Source organism: Triticum aestivum, chromosome 3D, assembly GCF_018294505.1.
Source record: "Triticum aestivum cultivar Chinese Spring chromosome 3D, IWGSC CS RefSeq v2.1, whole genome shotgun sequence".
NCBI classification, from domain to species: Eukaryota; Viridiplantae; Streptophyta; class Magnoliopsida; order Poales; family Poaceae; genus Triticum; species Triticum aestivum.
The window spans coordinates 12306703-12328194 of record NC_057802.1 but is presented as its reverse complement, the minus strand read 5'-3'; the positions used below and the strand labels follow the sequence as shown (position 1 = coordinate 12328194).

Here is a 21492-nt window from a genome sequence, read left to right as displayed (position 1 = left end):
GTTGAGGTGCATCATATTTATATCCATGGAATTGGGAAAAGTCGTGCTCCCCGCCGGAGCGCCGGAAGCATCGTGCATATGCAGGCGGTCATGGCCGCACCGTACGTGCGACGAGTCAACAAGTTGAATTGAAGGAGCCAAAGACGCGGGGACGGGCGCCGTGGACCGTAGCATGCCGGTCATGGCCGTGGGCTGAAGATGTGCAGCGTGCACACGCTAGCATTGGAGGATAGTTATTCTAAATTCCATGGACCAGGCTGGCCTGAACTCCTCGTCCAATGGGTGGTGCCACTATATTTCGTGTGGCGTGTCCAGCGTCCAGAGTGAGTGGTGCTCCGCCCGCGGGGCACGCACAGCCAAGGTACGCATTCTTTGTTGTTTACCTGGTCCGTTTACTCTCGGGAATGTTGGATGGGTAAACGTTCCTACGGTGACAAGTTTCTCCTCCACGAAAATGTACGGAAGACCTAGACCAAAATATTCGTGGAGGTACTGGCCATAGAATAGAAACAAGCCAAAATTAAAGTAAGTGACACTAGTGGTTCAGATCCTTTTCTCTTCCCATTTCCAGCACAAACTCCCGGAGACACGGATTGAATCAGACCACGTTCCGCTAGTCTACTCCTCGGGGGAGGATAGGATGCGCCGCAGCCCGCGGTTTTTCTTTGAAACGGCCTGGTTTGAAGTACCAGGCTTCGAGTCGCTCTTCAAGGAGAAATGGCTCGCGTGCGTGCAGCAGGTCGGACCCCAACGTGGCACGATGGAATTTTGGAATGCTGTCGGGGGGCGACTGAGAGCGAGCCTCAAGGGGTGGGGCGCCAACCTAGGGAGGATGGACAAGGAGCACAGAACGCTGATCACGGCAGAGATTGCCAGGATCGATGCGCAAGCTGATGCTCGTGTCTTCTCGGAGCAGGAGTGGGCTCATCGATACGCTCTTGAGGGGCAGGTCAAGGCCATACTTCGCGCCGAGGAGGAATACTGGCGGCGGCGTAGTGGGCTCAAATGGACACTTAAGGGTGACGCCAACACCAAGTATTTCAAGCATACGCCAACGGTCGGCGCCGTAAATGCGCTATACTCAGGCTGCAATCGGAGCAGGGGCTCCTGCTGCGCCAAGAAGACATTTCGCGACACATTTACGAGTTCTACATCAACCTGATGGGAACTAGTGAGGCCCAGGGAGCGGGCCTCCGTGAGGACGTGTGGGAGGGACCCCAACGCGTGCTAGAAACGGAGAACGACGAGTTGGGGCTCGCGTTTACCCCCGAAGAAATCGACGCCGCTCTCATGGGGATGAAAGCGACACAGCACCGGGCCGGACGGATGGCCGGTTGCTATGTTTAAGCGATTTTGGCCCACCCTTAGAGAGCCGATCTTCGCGATATGTAACGGTTTCATGCGGGGCCAGGTTGATATTTCCCGCCTTAACTTTGGAGTGCTCTCGCTTATTCCGAAGGTTCAGGGGGCTGACAACATCAGACAGTATCGCCCGATTGCGTTGATTAATGTGCCTTTTAAGATCTGCGCCAAAGCGTGCGCTACGCGACTAGGTCCGATTGCCCACCGCTTGATCCAGCGTAACCAATCTGCGTTTATCCGTGGGCGTAATATCCTGGAAGGTCCGCTCGCTCTCCAGGAAATCGTTCACGAGCTTAAACGCACAAAGGAACCAGCCGTTCTGTTGAAGCTGGACTTCGAGAAGGCGTATGACCGGGTTAATTGGGATTTCCTGCGCCAAGTGCTCCTGGGTCGTGGTTTCTCCGCGGTGTGGGTTCATCGCGTCTTGCAATTGGTCTCGGGTGGCCAAACTGCAGTGTCGGTGAACGGAGAAATAGGGCATTTCTTCAGGAACAAACGCGGCCTTAGGCAGGGTGACCCGATGTCGCCGCTTCTGTTCAACTTTGTTGTTGATGCGCTGTCCGCTATGTTATCAAAAGCAGCGGCGGCTGGCCATATCCAAGGGCTGGTAGGCCATCTCATTCCAGGGGGAGTGACCCATCTGCAATACGCAGATGATACACTTTTGATGTTTCGCCCGGACCTCCAGAGTGTAGCCTCGGTCAAGGCGATTCTCATTAGCTTCGAGCTCATGTCCGGTCTCAAAATGAACTTTCACAAGTGTGAGTTGATGACGATGGGGGTGGAGCCGGACGAGGGTAGACGTATAGCGGATTGGTTTAATTGCAAAGTTGGCAAATTTCCCTTTACGTACCTCGGGCTCCCGATTGATACCAAACGACCCACGATAGAGGATTGGGATCCGCTGTGCGGCAAGGTGCGCGGGAGGGTGTGCCCCTGGCGAGGGAAATTCCTCTCCAAGGCGGCTAGGCTCATTCTTACGAATTCAAGTCTGTCTTCCTTGCCAATGTTCGCCGTGGGTTTGTTTCTTCTCGCAGAAGGGGTGCATGCGAAGTTCGACACGCCCCGAGCCAAGTTCTTTTGGGAAGGAACCGGCCCAAACCGTAAATATCACATGGTTAAATGGGCCTCGGTGTGTCGGCCCAAGGCCTTGGGGGGCCTCGGGATCACCAATTCCAGACTCTTAAACATCGCCTTGATGTGTAAGTGGATTTGGAAAATCACTCAAGGTGCTTCAGGCCTCTGGGTTGATCTCCTCAAGGCCAAGTACTTCCCAGGAGGGAACTTTTTCGATGGGCGGGCACGGGGCTCCCCCTTCTGGAACGATTTGCAGTCGGTCAAACCGGCGTTCGCCATGGGGGCGAATTTTCGATTGGGAACGGACGCTCGACCCGTTTCTGGACGGATAGGTGGCTGGGAGCCCAACCTTTATGGATGGAATTCCGGGATTTGTACGAGCTGGCCGTCGATCCATCCATCACGGTGGCGGCTGCGCTCGCGGCTAGTCCTCCCGTGATCTATTTCAAACGAGAACTAAACGGGTTAGAGCAGTCCAACCTCTTGGCCCTGATGCACCTTATTAACCCGATCACCCTTCAGGACGAACCAGATACGGTCAGCTGGGCGCTTACCAGTTCGGGCAAGTTCTCGGTTAACTCTCTGTACCGTAGGCTGTGTCGAGGGACGGCACAACAGGCGCTCGCGGGGCTATGGAAAGCGCAGTTGCCCTTGAAGATCAAAGTCTTCATGTGGCAATTGTTTCGCGATAAGTTGCCGACTTCCTTAAATGTGGCCAAACGCAATGGGCCGGCCACTGGCCCATGCGCGTTGTGTGGGGAGCCTGAGGACGCCAGCCATGCGTTCTTCAGATGTCCCCTTGCTAGATTCGCTTGGAGCGCGGTCCGGGCGGCGGCTGGTGTTCAGTGGGATCCCAGATCGGCCGCAGAGCTTACTCACCTTTTAGATACGATACACGGGAGTGCTAAACGGGTGATGTGGAGATGTGTCGGGGCACTTCTCTGGTCTATATGGCTTACTAGAAACAAATTTACTATTGAGGGTTGCTTCCCTTCGCATCCGGCTAACATCCTCTTCAAATATAACCTTCTATTGCAGCAGTGGAGTCCGTTGGGGAGGCGCAGGGATACTGAGTTGACCAACACCGCTCAACAACGATTGCTGCAAGTTTATGTGATGGCTAGGGAGCCTTGACTATGGTGATGTCCATGGTCCCTTTTGTTGCTTGACGAGCCTGCGTGCTCTGTACGGGCTATGCCCTGTAATGTCTTTGGTTTGGTTGAGCTGCGCATAGAACTTCCGATGATCCTTTGGCGCTGGCCGGATAGGCCTGTGGGGTTGTGTTATGACTTGTTTCACGCTGCCGTTGTGGCTTTATTAATTTAAAGCCGGACGCGTCCGTGCGTCTTCGTTCTAAAAAAAAACTCCTAATGTAGACTAGTTCAAGTTGACACGCATACGGGGTCTGATTGATGCTTTCTCTGCATTTGCAATTGTTGGTTTTGAATTCAGACCGCCATTTTTTACCGCAATAACTATAACTGGTATTTTGGCATCATTTTGCTGATACGCTACCGAGGTTTGGCTGATGATGCTATAAAATGAATGCCGAACACGAGAGAGTTTCTCTTCCACGAAGATGTACAAAATCTCGTGCAGTGGTGCTCCCTCGCTCTGCACCAGAGTAGGGATGGCAATGGGTCTCCATTACCCGCGTACCCCGAGGGTAAAAACCCTATTAGGGTAAGGATATGGAACACAAATTATCAATGGGTACTTAAATGAAAAAAATGTCACACCCATTGGGTAGAGAGGGTAAGGATATGGGACACAAATTATCAATGGATACTTAAATGAAAAAATATCACACCCATCGGGTAGAGGGGGTAAGGGTATGGGACACAAAATTATCAATGGGTACTTAAATGAAAAAAGTATCACACCTATCGGGTAGAGAGGGTACGGGTATGTGATCGTATAACCCATGCCCGCTTACCATGTACCCATCTAAAATGTTGACAAGCGGGTTTCCTTTAATATTCTAACATATTAACTTTCCCCCTAATCACACTAGGTAAAAACTCTAATGTGCATTCAAATTATCTCTATAATTAATCGTGATTTTGTGAACTTAAAGTGTATGACAATGTGTTGTTATTTATGATTATGTGTTCTTGTTTAACATTTTTATGGGTTGCTTTATGTGCAAGTTTTTTTTAAGAATGTGTCTTTGTACATCATGGTTTGAAATGTATTTTCTACTCAATTTGACGTGTTGTAGATGCGGGTATTTTTTATCCACGGGTACCCATATACCCTGTCGGATGATGGGTATGGGAAAAAGTTATACCCTTGATGGATATGGGAATGAGTGGTAGATAAGTTCAGCGTGGACGGGTAAGGGTATGGAGAAACTCCACCCGTATCCATACCCTGCGGATGTCATCCCTACACCAGAGATTAGCTGCGCTTCCTGAGACGACGTACGTGGACCAAATCCTAGAGTGGTTCCTTCAAGGTGAAACTTCACGGCCGGTCATCCAAAACAAAATAGAAAAAAAAGTGACAGCAATACTGCTTTTGGTCGTGTTCTAGCTGTTTCAAGCAGCAACTTTGTAGACCAGTTCAAGCTGACACACAAAACAGAGACAGGTTCTCTCCGATATTTCTGCTGAGTTTTTCTTTTTCTTTTCTGAGGCATACTTCTCCTCAGCTTTTTTTTTTTTGAGCGGCAAGAAACTGCCTTATTGATCAAAGGGGATGTTTTTTTTGAGCATCAGTACAGACACAAGCGCTCATATATACGTGCATACACTCACCCCTATGAACGCACACACGTACACCCTACCCCTATGAGCACCTCCGAGAGACTGAGCCGGCATATCATCTTGAGATTTACGAAGCCACCATAGGCGCCTCGTCGTCGACGGGAACGTCTCCTCCCACTGAAAGCGCATCGCCGGAAATCCTGAAATAAATCCAGGAATAATGCGAGCACCAGGATTTGAACCCTGGTGGGTTGGGGATACCACTGTCCACCTAACCATCTCAACCACAGGTTGATTCGCGATCACACAAATGGCGACCCGTACTTCTCCTCAGCTGCAATTGACGGTTTTGAATTTGGACCACCGACGTTTTCCACAGCGGGGCATATCCGGGGCAAATGGGGCGCCTCGCACCCCCAGCTACAAGGGCCCCGGCCCATGTACTACACAACACACGCTATTGTTGTTTCACCTTGAATGAACCACAACCGACTAGACTCAAAATCTGGGCAATACCTATCTGACATTCACTGCCTCAACTTGCCGGAAAAACGCACACCGACAATGTGCCATAAAATCATAGCACGTTGTCTACGGACAGGTTTCGGGAGTGATCCTGTTCTTTGTTTTCTATCAATTTTCTTCGATATTAAACCCATTTTTTCTCTCCCTTTTTATGTTTTTGGGTTCCTTTTTACATGAAATTCACAAATATTTTATAAATTCAAGAATGATTTCTTAAATTTATTATATTTTTTAAATAGACATAAAATACATTTGAATATGATACTCCCACCTATCCATATTAGTTGCCGCTCAAATAGATGTATCTAGACGCATTTCAGTGCTAAATATATCCGTTTGAGCGACAAGTAATATGAATCATATGGACTAATATTGTTTTCAATACATGAACATTTTTTAAGGTTAGTGCACATTTGTTTGAATCAGAGAATAATTTTAAAATTCGCATATTTTATTGAAAAATTCCTGAACATTTTCTAAATCATGCAATGAAATATTTATCTTTACCTATAACAAATCAAGCCGCCCCTTTTTCAGGGAAAAACTGGCTAGAAGACCAGAAGAAAACAGTTAGATGAAAGAAATTCAACCGAAGCACAAGCAGAGGCCTCTAACTGGGCCACCTACCCAATTGCTACCCCCCCCCCCCCCCCCCTTGACATTTCCTCGCAGAGAGCGTCATATAGAAGTTATCCAAAATCTCTGTACACAAAAAGATTACCAAACATTCCGCCGTGTCGGGACCCCGATTCCAAGTCACACCGATCTAGCCTGTAACACCTCATATCACTTTGCGGCCTCACGCACGGTACTCCCACGGGTGTCGCCTTACCATGGCCCGGGACCGTTTGCGCCTTTTGGCTCACGTATATGACAATGTCGCTAGCATCCATATGACAGAGAACCCGGGCCGACATGGCTAGTCGTGAACCCAAAGCGGCACTAACGTATGGGGACAGGCATACATGAATCAACATCGAACGTGTCGGTCAACAGCGTGCGAATCCGGGCTGTAGCACTGGGCTAACAGGACTCCGGGAAACCGGGCTGTAGCAGGCTAGGCAGGACTCCGGATGTCACCGCGTGACATTTCCCCGAAGGGACAGACACAGGAACGATATGAAACACATGCCGGCCAGTCAAGTGTCCAGAGCAGTAGTGCTGGGCTAGCAGGACTCCGGTGAACCGGGCTGTAGCGGACTACTATGGCTCAAGGAGGCACTAGACTACATTTCCCCATAAGAGAGGCTGCTAAGGATAGACAACTAGGTTGTCGGATCCCACACATACCAAGCATTTCAATCATACACACAATATGCTCGATATGTGCAAATACAACATGGCATCACAACAAGACTCTACGACTCAGAGTATTTATTCATTAGGCTCCGAAGAGCCAGGTATTACAAACAAGGGTCTCATGACCCAACATTCAGAGCATACAAGTCAAAGCACATGCGGAAGCTAAACATGTCTGAGTACAGACATCTACAAAAGAAAAAGGCTGCGAAGCCTGACTATCTACCAGATCCTGCCGAGGGCACAAGATCGTAGCTGAGGTAACAAGCTAAACGTCGAAGTCCACACGGAACTACTAGCGAGACTGACGTCTCTCTGCAAAACATAAAATAAGCAAACGTGAGTACAAATGTACCCAGCAAGACTTACATCAGAACTATCTACATATGCCTCGGTATCAAAAAAAAGGGTGGTGGAGTTTAACTGCAGCAAGCCAGCTTTGACTCGGTGGCTATCCTGAACTACTACTGCAAGTAACTCTTTTGAGGTGGCGCACACGAGTCCACATATTCACCATATCAATACACCACTATGGATCCGCTCCCGTCTCCCTACGAGAACGCCATCCATAGCACTCACGCTTATCTTGCGCATTTTAGAGTATCCACTTTCACTTGTCTATGAACTGTTATAGGCAACCCAGAAGTCCTTTACCGCGGACACGGCTATTCGAATAGATCATATTAACCCTGCAGGGGTGTACTTCGTCACACACGCTCTCGCCACTTACCACCATGTACACGTCGTGTACCTCGGCAACCTTCAAGCGGTAGCCTGGCGAGGGAGTCGGCCACGACCTGACTAACCACACAAGTCTCTAGTCCAGATTTATCGCCTATTCGGGTTCCATCCGCAAGGAGATCCGGCCGGGGTGTCGCTCACGGCCCCAAACGATGTGTGCAGGGTTCCCGAGCCCACCATCCGGGTGCCACTCGGTACACCAGGCCACGTGTGCCTAGTCTGTCCCAAGCCCACCTGTACCGGGTGCCACTTGGTAGACTACTAACACTACCTACAAACACCAGAGACTAGTTGCAACTCCTGGACAGAGATCGAGGCGGTTAATAAGCCGAGAGGGGTCGAGTTACCGGAACCCAATGTGTGGTAGTAACTGTTCATGGATCACAAACACAGAACTCAGTTCCTGAGGACGGTTTCAATGAGACAACCCACCATGTACTCCTACATGGCCTCTCACCGCTACCTTTACCAAATCGTGTTCACACACTTAGCTCTCACACAGTAGGACATGTTCACAACTTTCCAATTCATTCCCGATGAATCAGACCTGACACAACTCTAAGCAATAGCAGGCATGACAAACAAGCATGAATGAGTAGGCACATCAGGGCTCAAACAACTCCTACTCATGCTAGTGGGTTTCATCTATTTACTGTGACAATGACAGGTCATGCAGAGGAAAGGGGTTCAACTACCGCAACAAGTAACAGTTGAAGCGTTGTTGTCCTAATGCAGTAAAAGAGAGCAGGAGCGAGAGAGTGGGATTGTATCGGAATGAACAAGGGGGTTTGCTTGCCTGGCACTTCTGAAGATAGCATTGAGTCTTCATTAGTGTCAGCGATCACAACGTCGGAACATCGTCTACTGAGGGGGGACAAATACCGGCAAACAGAGAAGAAACACGATCAATGCAATGCACAATATGATGCATGATCATGACATGGCAAGATGCTGTGGTTTGGGATAATGTAACTAGCAGCAAGTTAAATGGAGTTGGCTTGAATCAAAGATTCAAATTCAAACTCCATATGTGATTTCTTAAGTGCCATTTAATTGAGTTGTCCTAAACAGTAGTCATAAGTTGTTCTAACATGCATGGAGATGGTACAAATGGATAGATTGGATTTTTCTGATCATTTTTCATATATAAATTATTTCATTTGGAGTTATGGTTGATTTTATATGATTTTTAGAAGTTTATACTATTTTCTGGAATTTCCTGATTAAAAATAAATCCAGAAAATGTAATACTGCGTCAGCATTGCGTCACTGTGACGTCAGCAGGTCAACAGGGGCTGGTCCGGGTCAAACCTGACCAGTGGGACCCACTGGTCAGTGGCCCAGTGTCAGTTAGTGACACAGACAGGTGGGTCCGGTCAACGGCCACGTCAGCGAGGTCAACGCCGATGCGTGGGGCCACTGTGTTTAGATTAAACTTAAAATATTTTTGTTAGCTGTTTAGTTAGGCAGTGGGGCCCGCATGTCAGCGAGCCAGGGGGTTAGTTAGTGGGGCTGTTAGCGGTTAATGCCTTAGCCACGTTAGCGTCACCGGATTAAGGGCCGGCGACCTTGCAGTGCGGCGGCGGCTCGCCGGGATGGCGCTAGGGCAGCGGCTGGGCGCGCTGAGGGCACCACGAAGAAGCCCTCGCTCGCCCGGATCCAGGGGTGCACGCAGCTGGGCGCCAGGAGGCCGGGGTCGACGGCGGCGACCACTTGGGCGGCGGCCGGAGTTCGGGCGTGAGCGCGGGCGGTGTTGCGGTGCGAAAACGAGCACGAGGATGGAGGAGAAACGGGGGGAGCTCACGGGGATGCGGCAGGGTAGGTCAGCGGCCTCGGGGACGCTCTGGACGAGGCGAATCGACGGAGTCGATCTTCGGGCACCGGAGGTGAAGAGGACGATGCTCCGGTCGACTGGGGCCTCTTCTGGTCGCGTGCGTCGGTGTGTTGCTCCACGGGGTCGTGGTGGAGCTCGGGGACGTGGAGAGGGAGCGAGGGAGTGGCTGCGGCCGTGGTGGAGCTCGCAGGTGGCGGCGGCGTGGTTCGGTGAGGTGGGGAACAGCGAGGGGGAGAGAACCAGAGGAGGGGAGAGAGAGCAGCGAGTGAGCGAGAGGGACCAGGGGGGTTGCGTGGCGCCTCCAGGCGCTCGATCGAGGGCAGGGGAAGAAGCAGGAGGTGGAAGCAGGAGGTGGAGCTCGGGCGCGCGCTCGTCGACACGCCTCTGCCTACTGGCAGAGGTTGAAGACGGTGGGGCTCCTAGTGGGCTGGCCCACAGTGCCAGGCCAGTGGTCTGGGCCGGCCACTTGGGCCGCCAGGTGGCTGCGCAGGTAACTTCTCTCTCTCTCTTTTATTTCTGTTTCTGTTTTTTTATTTTGTTATTTTGTTCTGGGCTTTATTAAAAATGCCAGGGCATTTCAAAAACTCATGAAACTAATCATGGCTACTGTTTAGAATACATCCAACAGTAACATTTTAGTTTATGATTATTTGAGCATTTAAAATATTTAATAGCATTTAAATGCCCAAATGCAAATACTATATGATTTACTTCAGAGCCCAAATATGTCATGGAAAAATGTGCAGCACCTCTGGTTATTGTTTCCAACATTTTCCAGAAATGATGAACATTTTTAAAAGCCATTTGGAAACACTGAGAATATTTTAGTTGAACCTAGTGAATTCCTTTAATGCTAGGGTTTAGGCAATCCCCATTTCAAATTCATTGGAAACTTAAACATGAAGCACACATGACTAGCTAGCCTAGTGCATAGCGAGGCTAGGGATGTGACACGCCGACATTGAGAACATGAAAAGGCCATGTAGAATAGCAGCCTACATTTTTCTAAAAGGATGTTTCAGCCTCCTACCGATGTATTACTGTGATGCACAAAACCATATAAAACTACTAAGGTAAAAGCACAAACACTCGATAAAGACTTACTATATGTGATTTTTTGTCTTTTATGCGATATTATTCTTCTTTGCCCTCCCATATATATCTTAGCCCCCCCCCCCCCCCCCCCCCCCCCTCCATCACATCTAAATCATGGCTTGGTGCTTAGGCAGACATATTTGGCTGGAGAACCAAGTGTGTCATAATCTATTACATGTTGTGCTTAAGCGGTATATGAAAGGCTGATTGTGCTTGACTCCTCATCTGCTACAAAGACCCCTTGGATCTCAGACCTTCCTACGTAGACGAGACATGTTTACCCTCCAAGCAATGATTACTCAGCATCGACGAGGCGATATGTTTCGTAGTTTAGGACATGCTCTTTTGCTTTGTAATTTTATTCGCCATTTGGTGGCTGTCTTTGGACTGGCCTGGGTGTGTTGTTCGTGTTGTGCTCATTGTTCACAGCGAGATGTAGTCATCTTGTACTTATAATTTCGCCTTCTATAAAAATATGATACACTTAGGCATAATCTCGAAAAAAGAAGTATTCAGAACCGACTAAGATGGCCAATGACTATGTTAAATCTTTCGTTTGACTAACTGAAGGGTACGAGGGTCCCATAGATTCATTATAAAGATAAAAATGTGGTAATACAAACCACAACTCACACATGACGCCAGAACATGAATAGATTGTAACTCGGTTCAAGAATTTTATAGTACAGATCCAAACAATAAACATAGTTGCAATTGGACTGCTGTCCTGCCACAAAGCATCAGCACAACATCGATCTTTGCCATTGCCGGTGACCATACCCCCTGGGATGACAAGATGGCTATAGCATGGGGCACTAGAACTTCCTGGAGGTCGTGGAAACATATATTGAACTGAAGCACCACTGCCTTTTTTATTGGCCTCCATCTAGCCGGGAAGAAGGATGGGCGGCAGTTAATACTTGCGGATGAAGAACGCTTCACGTCGGAGCTTTGAACAGTCGCCTTTTGGCAAGAAGAACCAGCGGTGGAGACAGGTAGATCCACCTTGTATCGCCAAGGGCTACCGATAATGAGCTCGAGCAGCTAGAACAACTGTAACTTCTTCACCAGAGAAGCAGTTGCATCAAATGACCATGCTAGATCCGGCCACTCTCCATCTCTTTGTCTTCCCATCTCGCAAGAGAGAGAGAGAGAGAGAGAGAGAGAGAGAGAGAGAGAGAGACTTCAAAGGATGAATAAAATGTATCCATACCACGCCACTGTCCCTCCTCTCCCCCCCCCCCCCCCCCCCCCCTCCCGCATCCACATGGGAGTCGAGGGAGAGGGCCTTGAGAAGCATCCTAAGATCGACAAAATACACCTATAGATATCACAAAGGATCAATCGTGTATGTGTAAGAGCAACTCTAGCAGAGTTGCCAAAAGAGTAGCCTCCATAATTAGTATGTTGTGCACTTCAAAAAATTATAGAGGCTTGAGATGCAACATGTAACCTTAAGAGTCCTTCAAAATAATAATTAACAGAGTCTTCGTATTTGCTGCTTTTATTATCATGGAGACCCATTTATGAATGGGACATCCTTTTCCCCCAACCACTCAGTCATCCCACGTGAGATTCGAGCATTGGAAGTTTCCTTTACACCACATAGTTACAGTTACTAAGCACCCAGGAATCGAAGCCCTGGGAGAGCTCGACTGTTTTTTCCAAGTGAATCACGTCTATGACCGTGAGGGGAAAAATTAATCGCAACCGACTTAGCCATTTGCCACTGTAGTGTACTGCCAGATGGGCCCGCTCGTAAAGATGCGTGTATCTCATTGTCCGTTGCCATCCCTCCATTTTCCCCTTTCATTTTCCTGCCCTGCCCATTGACTCCACTGCCCGCTCCTCTATCTAAAAGCAATACTATGTGCCTCTGGCCACCTTTCCCTTGAACATCGGCAACGCTAGATCTACAGTACAGAACTGAGCTCCCATGATTACAAGTGTTGTGGTGTTTTCAGGACTGCTGTGTCGTAGAGAGCGCATGTCAGGTTGTGTGCTGTTTAGTTTTATTCTCTTTTTTATTTTTTATTTTCACATTTTAATCCATGAGCACCGATAAAAAGAGAAAGCAAAATATTTTCTAAAATTTATTTTTGCAGATTCATTAATATTTATTAAATTCATTGATATTTTTAAGTTCATGATCAATTATAAAGTTTGTGAATATTTTTACATTTGAAAACTCATCTTATTTGCAAACATTTTATGAAATAAATGACTATTTTAGGTTCATAAAAAATTCCTGAAATTAATGAGTTTTAAATTTATTATATTTTTTACAATCATTGAACATCTTTTAATTAAATTAACTTTTTCAAAAAAGGCCACTTTTTCTAAGCAAGCGGTAGGGAGAGGAAAAAAAGCTAACCAAGAGACACGAGTAAGGAGCCAAGCTGAGCGAGCGGGAGGTTCGTAGGCCAGCCCATGTGACCACTATAAAAGCAATTTCACTACTTCAGCATGGAATAGGAACTCACAAAAGGCTCAAACAAATAATATGGGCTAACAACAAGGCTGAAACGTGTAAGACGCCAAAACCACGAACCAAACAACTCTACTCTCCTCTCAGAACAAAAATTGTCTCCAACAATAACCCGACACATTATACGAATGAAAAAGAAACACCATCGGAACATAACTAAAACGCAAGCCAGAAAAGATAAAATTCAAACAAAACAAAGCATCACAATAATATACTAGATATAAAAAAGTTAATCCCACAAGTGAAGAACGGCGCGGCAAAGCGCGCGTTAGTCTCTAGTACAATCTACATGCAACTGCAATATGGAGTTCTCTTCGAAAGCCAACCTCGAGACTGCCATATATGACTGCTGGGAGGCCATATGCGGAGGACACTTCATACATTATGATGATCCCTAACGAGAGGGTGATCTCTAACGACATGACAAATCTGCTAGAGCATCATTTCTGTCAAAATCACTATAGTTGTGATTATTATGGTGATCGGACTCTAATAGAGTTGCTTAACACAACAGACTATTTTTTGCGGGGGAAGAACGCAGTTTTTATGACTACTTTTATCCTTCTTTCCATAAAGGGAATATATTAGTATCTTGGAGATGCCAATTACACCCGGCCTCGGTAACAGCAAAATGTCCTACAGACATTACAGATGCACACAAAACTATAACTAAAAAAAAGATAAAAAATAAATAAAACTAAAGATCTCGCTAAGGTGATCAAAACCATGTAGCTTCAATACAAACCACTGTGAAGGCAGCACCCTGAGTCCAAATTCTTCAAAAGCGACGCCTCCAAAAAGTAAACAGTGCATAAGTGACGTTGCCGTGCAATCATAGATCTCAGGTTTTCACCGTGGAGAAAGTCTGCACTCTCAAAACAATACCTTCAACAACACCATTGCCAAACACAACCACTTCAGGCCAGACCTTGGATTTTCACACTGAAAGACTAGACTATGTACTCCTCCGGTGACAAGTCAAGAAACACCAAGCAAAATCCTCATTGCCTCGAAGACTCAGTCCGCCGTTACTAGACCTCAGACCTCAGCCGTCATATGACATTCTCCGCCACTATCTTCACCATGGAAATCAAAACACCGACATGTCCCATGATGGCAACAGACAGTGAAGTTTCGCGTGACTCCCTCCTGAAGCCGCACAGCAAGAAATATGGGTTCATACGACCGAATCCCAACCAATCTAGCAATCTATAGGCATCAGGCGCCCAATGAAGATCGCCGACGTAGCCTTTAGATACTTGTCACCGGCCAGATCAATGAGGACAGGCTCTTGACACAAGAAAAACCCTAGGACCACCTCCTTTATTAGGCAGATCGGCAGGCCGCACGCCGCCGCCTGCCGGCTACCGATCAGCAGGCTGAAGAACTCAGTGGGCACCGCCGCGAGCACCCACACCATGCAGAGATGAGGGCTGAGCCGCACCCAGATACGCAACAGTTGTGATTTGCCTTGTCCATCGGCTAAACGCAAGTGCGTACGTGCAACGACACAAGTACTTAAGAAGGGGAGAATTCACTTCCCGGCCTCTGCACCAAGCCACCAACTACGGATGCACACAACCTTAACCTAAATTCACCTCCACGAGGATTTGAACCTAGGTGTTGGGTTTATATATCCATTCCCCCAACCAGTTGAGCTAGGCTCACTCCCTCGCGACTGCTTTTATCTATCCATCAGAAAGGACTACAATAGAAAGGAAAATGCTGACATGGGACCTTTTTCTTGTTAATCTTATTCGACACACCCTAAGATTTCTAATCTAATCTTATTACGTGCTGCATGGTCCGTGAAGAACGCGCCATCTCACGTACCATGATGCGATGCTAGTACACGCACGCATCTAAGGACTCTGGATAAACAACAAGATCAGAGAAACCAGCAGCAACTGCATCTGTGTGGCGGCGGCGAGGGATGGAGAGCCGCTGGGGTGGTCATCGTCGTCGTCGTCCTTGCCGCACGTGGGCCCGGGGTCGCCGTGGTACTGGTCGTTGCAGACGTGGCGGTTGGGGTTGATCCCGAACGGCTCGCAGCGCTTGCACGCGGGGGCGCACTCCTCCACCTCGTCCAGGCAGCGGCACGTCGGCGGGAACGACTTGGTGCACACGGTCCGGTCGCAGCACGTCCACGGCCTCTCCTCCTTGGCGCACGTCGGCCCTGGGTCGCCGTGGTACTGGTCGTTGCAGACGTGGAAGGCCGGGTTGAACCCGGACGGCTCGCACGCCTTGCATGCGGGGGCGCACTCCTCGACCTCGTCCAGGCACCGGCACGTCGGCGGGAAGGACTTGGTGCACACGGTGCTGTTGCAGCACGCCCACGGCCTCTCCTCTTCTTCGAGGACGTCGCCGACGTTCTGCTCCCTCGGCGCCACTATTTGGTCAGGGACTGGGAGTGATAGTGTCTGCTTCTCGCCTCCTTTGCTCGTTGCGAGACCTGAACGAACGACGTAGGTGGCAGTAAGATAGATGAACTACCAGAAATTTAACAGTTGAGGCATTACCTTCGCCGCCGTCGGTAGGGAGGCGGATGCTGTCGACGCCCACGTCGTCGGCGGCGACCATGAGGGCCGCTGTCGGGAGCGAGAGCATCAGCATAAAGGTGGCTGCAGCGCGTCTCGTCATGGCTGGTGAACTGTAGCTAGTTAAGCAGAAGATGGTGGAGTGGCGTTCACGTCGACTAGATGGAGTATATGTAGCCCCGCCGGACCAACAGCGAGGCGACGGTAGAGGAGACCTTGTGGCGTGGCACGGCAGTCACGGACCTCGAGTTAGGAGCTAGAGCATTTGTAAACTGCGTGCATTCATGGCGTGGCCACGTGGGGCTCATGCAACGCATGCATCTGGCGCGCACCCACCGGCCAAAAAACGAACCCCTATGCGCTGACCTGCTAGCTGATCAAGGCACGTGTCGGTCGCTGGCCGACACTTAGCTAGTCATAGTGGAAATAATAATAATATAAATAGTAACATAGATGCCACATAAGAAAAAATGATGTGTCATGTAATTAAAAAGGAAAGAGACAAATAGAGTAACATAATATGTTACCATCATCTAGTGGTTTCCAATACAAAATAAGTCTACAAAGCAATAAATAAAGATATGTATGTTACTACATCTATGACACTTCCCACTATGAAGATGGTAACATGTAACATATGTATGTTACTAGTCTAAGTTACTCTCCACTGTGACTAGCCTTAGCCCGGCCACGCACTTGCCTCGTCGTCGTTGCCGAGCCGATAAGGACGTGCCCCCGGGTTTCTTTCGTCACCGGCCGCTAGATACGATAAGTGCATGTCCGCAGCGACTTCATCTATATTTTGGTTGTCCGCAGTGATTTTATTTATATTGCATGTGTTTTGGTCGCCCGCAGCGATTTTATCTATATTGCACGTGTTTTTAGTTGAATCTGACTGAGAAAAAATAGGGTAAAAAACATCTGTATTTTGTTTCGTTGCACGTGTTGTTCGTCTCGATCTGCATTATGAACAACACAAAGTTCAAAGGTTGATCTTGATTCAATCCTATCGTCCAAAACCCCTATATTTACCAACCTAAAGGCCATCTACTTACACACCACCGTACTCAATTAATCCTCTATGTCGCTCACTACGCGAACTAATAAATTTAACTCCTCAAACATCTCAATTGTTTAAAAAAAAGTAGGCATAACAAAACTCCTAAAAGTTAATTTTCTAGAAAACAATATTTTCCAATTATTTTATCTTTTTGTCTATAATTTCAACTAGATACACTGGTATCAAGTGGAAACTTGGTAATTTAGGTTCACACAATTAAACAACATTATAAACTTAGTTATTCAAATTCAAGCGCATTAAATGGCTCAAATAAAGTAATAATCCAAATAAAAAGCATGATAAACGCACAAGAATCAAGTGTTATGAAGTGGCCACAAGTGCTCAACAATATCATCTTGTAACAAGGTATGAACTTCTCTGTTCTCAATCCTTTGATGTGTTGCGTGGAATTTCCTGATTATGTTTGTATTGTGTTCCGGCTCGACATGATCCCTATTGGAGATATACTACAAGTTATCTGGCATTCCTCTATCATTCTCGATGATCATGTTGTGCAATATGATGCAACATGTCATTATTTGCCAGAGGACTTGTGGCTTTCCATACTCGACAAAGGCATGAAAAATCGCAAAGTACTTTTGAAGCACACTGAAAGCTCTCTCAACATCCAGTCTTGCCGACTCTTGACATGCCGCAAAGTGGGATCTCTTATTGCCTTGAGTACGCTGAATTATCTTCACAAATGTGGCCCATGTAGGATAGATGTCATCGTCAAGGTAGTAACCCATTGTGTACCCACGGCCATTGAGAACATAGATGCAAGGCGGAGCATCTTCAACAACAAGCATTCCAAAAGGTACTAGTCTTGAAAGGACACAAAATCCACAGTGAGAGCCAGGGAACCCAAAATACGAATACTAATCCACAGATCCTCTGATGCAACCACCTCGAGGATGATTGTTGGATCTTTCCAATACCCTTTGTAATGACCTTTTCATCCCGCGGGAGAATTCTTCCATGTCCATTGGATGTAATCAACTAATCCAAGCATCCATGACCATCCGCATTCTTCAATAAGACCCATGAGCCTCACTCACTCATAGATCTTGACCATGGCTTGTGTGAATCTTCGAACCATCTCGAGGATTGTTTTTCCCCAATGCAGACATTGTCATCAATGGCGTCGGCCGAGCACCCATAGGCAAGGACTCGAAGAGCCGCGACACAGTTCATCAACAGACATTTCCCCCGATTCACTCCTTGTCAATTTAAACCAAGGATCTTGACCATCAACTACTTTTGCAATGGCGTTGAAGATACTTCAGTGCATCCAAATTGCCACTGGAAATACTTCTCTGCATATGTTGCATTGGGTGCAAAGTAATCCCCGACAAGCTTGCCATAGCCTTCTGCCCAATCATGGTTGATATCCAAGCGGGCGAACCGAGAATCTAGTCTAGGTCTCCTATGTTACTTGCCAACGATCACGACAATGGCCATCGTAGTCATCTTCATCATCTTCTTCCTCTTCAGATGAAAAGTCATTGAAGAACATCTTTCTTAACCTATTCATCTACCATTGCAATATTGAATGGTGAATTTGATTGCAAAAGCAGTCAAGAAAGCAAAGAAAAACATTAAAAAAATTGTATCTAGGTGATTCGTCAAACACTTGGCAGGCAGAGGAGGTGAGAGCTGCAGCGAACGACGTTGAGGCTGCAAGTGGGCGACGAGGCCGAGGGGGTCGTCTGCAGGCATCGAGTAGCTTGATTCCCCTCGAAGCCATGCTCGCCCTTCGCCGAGCAATCCCACCGTGGCTGAACTCCAATATTCAGAAGGTCGCTGGCGTGGATGATATTTGGATGCCATTTTGCTTCAGTGCGGGTCTACACCACCGTGCTTCTTTGGAAGATCCGTTTCTGACAAAACAAGGTTCCACGGTGGCCCTAGTCGTCCATGAGTTCCCCACGGTGGCGGCTAGGGAGGGAACCGAAGGAGGCGCAGGGGATTGACAGGGCTGTGGGGTGTCGTCCGGCATGCGCGGTGCCCGGCGGAGGCAAGAAACATGATGAAGGCGGAGAAGCGAGAGGAGCAGCAGCCTAAAAGGAATCTTTGCTAAGACTTTTGTTTCGGCTGCTCAAATTCGAGAGCCCGTGGACATTTCTCCCAAAATTTTGAGGAGGTAAACCAGTGAGAGATCGTCTAGAATGAAAGAGCATATTTTGGTAGGAATAGAATGAAAGAGCACATTTTTGGAAGTTGGGCTAGAGATGTCCCTAGGTGTCTGTTTGCCAAGTATCCGACGTAATGCACTCGGTAAACAGGCGAGCACCACATACAACCATTTTCCCCTAGTGCAACTAGTGTTGAGGTAATTGAGTAAGTTTGACAGCAAACAAGTTGGTAACTACTAGTACGTGAGGTTGAGATTGCTACATGCCCATGCATGCGTACGTACGTATCTACTGCTCGTTCAGTATAGAAGAATGCGGCAGATGAAGAATAATAGGCCACGCATCCCTGATGCCCTCAAGAATCCTCTTCCCATGTTCAACCTAATTCAAACCGAACTCCATGGCGCCACATTTGCGTTGCATTGCCCCGGCCAACTGATCCGTCCATCGCATTCTTTCTCTTCCCCCCAGCAGATAGATCGATCCTGAAAACAAACTCGTGGTATAAATCTGTACCCAACGCATGCATGTTCTTCTAACACCAGCCGGAGTCAAGAAGTAGACATACACAGTGCGGTGGTCGATCGAGATGCCGGAGTACTGCGTGACCGGCGGGACGGGGTTCATCGCGTCGCACCTGATCCGGGCGCTGCTGGCCGCCGGGCACACGGTGCGGGCCACGGTGAGGGACCCGAGCGACGAGGCCAAGGTGGGGTTCCTGTGGGAGCTGGAGGGCGCCGACGAGCGGCTGCAGCTGCTGCGCGCCGACCTGCTGGTGGAGGGCTCCTTCGACGCGGCGGTGAGCGGCGTCGACGGCGTCTTCCACGCGGCGTCCCCCGTCGTCGTCAGCTACGAGGACGGCAAGGACGCGCAGGAGAAGCTGGTGGACCCGATCGTGAAGGGCGCGGGCAACGTGCTCCGCTCCTGCGCCCGGGCCGCGGTGCCGCCCCGCCGCGTGGTGTTCACCTCCTCCTGCTCCTGCGTCCGGTACCGCCACCACCACGTGCACGGCGGCGCCCCGCCGGCGCTGAACGAGTCCCACTGGAGCGACGCCGACTACTGCCGCACGTACGGGCTGTGGTACGCGTACGCCAAGACGGTGGCGGAGAAGGAGGCGTGGCGGCTGGCGACGGAGCACGGGCTGGACCTGGTGGTGGTGAACCCGTCGTTCGTGGTCGGGCCGGTGCTGGGCCGGGCGGCGGCCACGAGCACGGCGCTGGTGGTGCTGGCGCTGCTCAAGGGGGACCTCGGCAAGTACCCGAACACGACCATCGGGTTCGTGCACGTGGACGACGTGGTGCTGGGCCACGTCCTGGCCATGGAGGACGGCAGGGCGTCCGGCAGGCTTATCTGCTCCGGCGACGTCGCGCACTGGTCCGAGGTGCTCGGGTCGCTCCGGGAGCGCTACCCGCAGTACCCCATCCCCACAGAGTAAGTTCCTAGCTCTAGATGTAGCAACTCATGGATGATGAACTCATGGCGTTGGGATATTGAATGAAACAGGTGCAGCGGCGGGAAGGGGGATGACAGGGCGCACAAGATGGACACGAGCAAGATGGAGGCGCTGGGGTTCCCTCCATTCCTCTCCATCCAGCAGATGTTCGACGACTGCATCAAGAGTTTCCAGGAGAAGGGTCTTCTTCTTCCTTGACATGACATCGATCCATGGATCGGCTTACTTATATATATCGAGTAATTAAGTGGAGGTGGTGTGCTCGATCCAACGTGTGAGCATCTGTGCGTCATACATACAATGTCGGTACCCACAGTACAATGCTACAATAGGAACCTGGAGTATGTATCAACATTATAAACTGTTCCTCGTATTAGTACCAACTTGTTGGCTGTCAAACTTGCTCAACTAGATGATACCCCGTGCGCTTGTCATGGTAATCTTGTTAAAAGAAATGCATTATTAGGTGCTACATAAACAAATATAACTAACAAAGATAAAATGCAAGAGTATTTTTTAATATACACTTTAAAAACATTAAAAATATGAAGCATGTAACAAAAACATATATAAAAGAGAAATGAATTAGATTGCAGCCGAAAGAGTGTAATTTATATATAGAAAATTGAAGGATCAACTACATAGCCAAGCTCCCAGCACGCAACACATGAGATCACGAAAGTTAGTGCAAAAGTAATAATGTGGCATCGTCACACAATCATGCCACATCAGCAAGCAAGACATGTATTCTCTCTGCTTCAGTTTACAAATCCGGCGCGTATACCTAGATTGTCAATTTCATCACTCTAATATAAACTATATAACACAAAATTTATACCGTTTGAAAATAGAACATCTGAAGTTTATATTGGTATATTTTTTATAATATATGACTTGTATTAGGTTGGTCAAATTGACGACGTAGGGGTACGCGCACGCCCTGTAGACTGAGGGAGAGAGAGAGGGGGGGAGTAATTACATTTAGAAACAATAAAAACAATCTGATTCTGGGTTTCAACAATCTGAGCCGCGTATAATGCATAACTATTTTCCCAATGATATAGTCATTTTATTTTTTTAATTTCAGTTTTGAGAAGGGATGAAGATGGTGCGTCCTTGTAATCTTTTATTTGTGGTCAATGTTGGTAGGGAGACTGACCCTGTTTGGTTTAGTTACA

General features: G+C 48.3%; 2 protein-coding genes across 2 annotated transcripts; one reads left to right on the top strand and one right to left on the bottom strand.

The window, feature by feature from the left end:
* Positions 1-13772: 13772 nt before the first annotated feature.
* Positions 13773-15886, bottom strand: LOC123076875 (Bowman-Birk type trypsin inhibitor). Its single transcript, XM_044499024.1, has 2 exons — positions 15649-15886; positions 13773-15581 (listed from the first exon to the last, which is right to left on the bottom strand). The coding sequence occupies exons 1-2, from the start codon at positions 15767-15769 to the stop codon at positions 14992-14994; spliced, it is 711 nt and encodes a 236-aa protein (XP_044354959.1). The 5' UTR covers positions 15770-15886; the 3' UTR covers positions 13773-14991.
* A 3445-nt stretch (positions 15887-19331) lies between these two features.
* LOC123073747 (tetraketide alpha-pyrone reductase 2) lies at positions 19332-20713 on the top strand. The gene is made up of 2 exons (XM_044496792.1): positions 19332-20292; positions 20365-20713. The coding sequence occupies exons 1-2, from the start codon at positions 19451-19453 to the stop codon at positions 20510-20512; spliced, it is 990 nt and encodes a 329-aa protein (XP_044352727.1). The 5' UTR covers positions 19332-19450; the 3' UTR covers positions 20513-20713.
* The last annotated feature ends 779 nt before the right edge of the window (positions 20714-21492 follow it).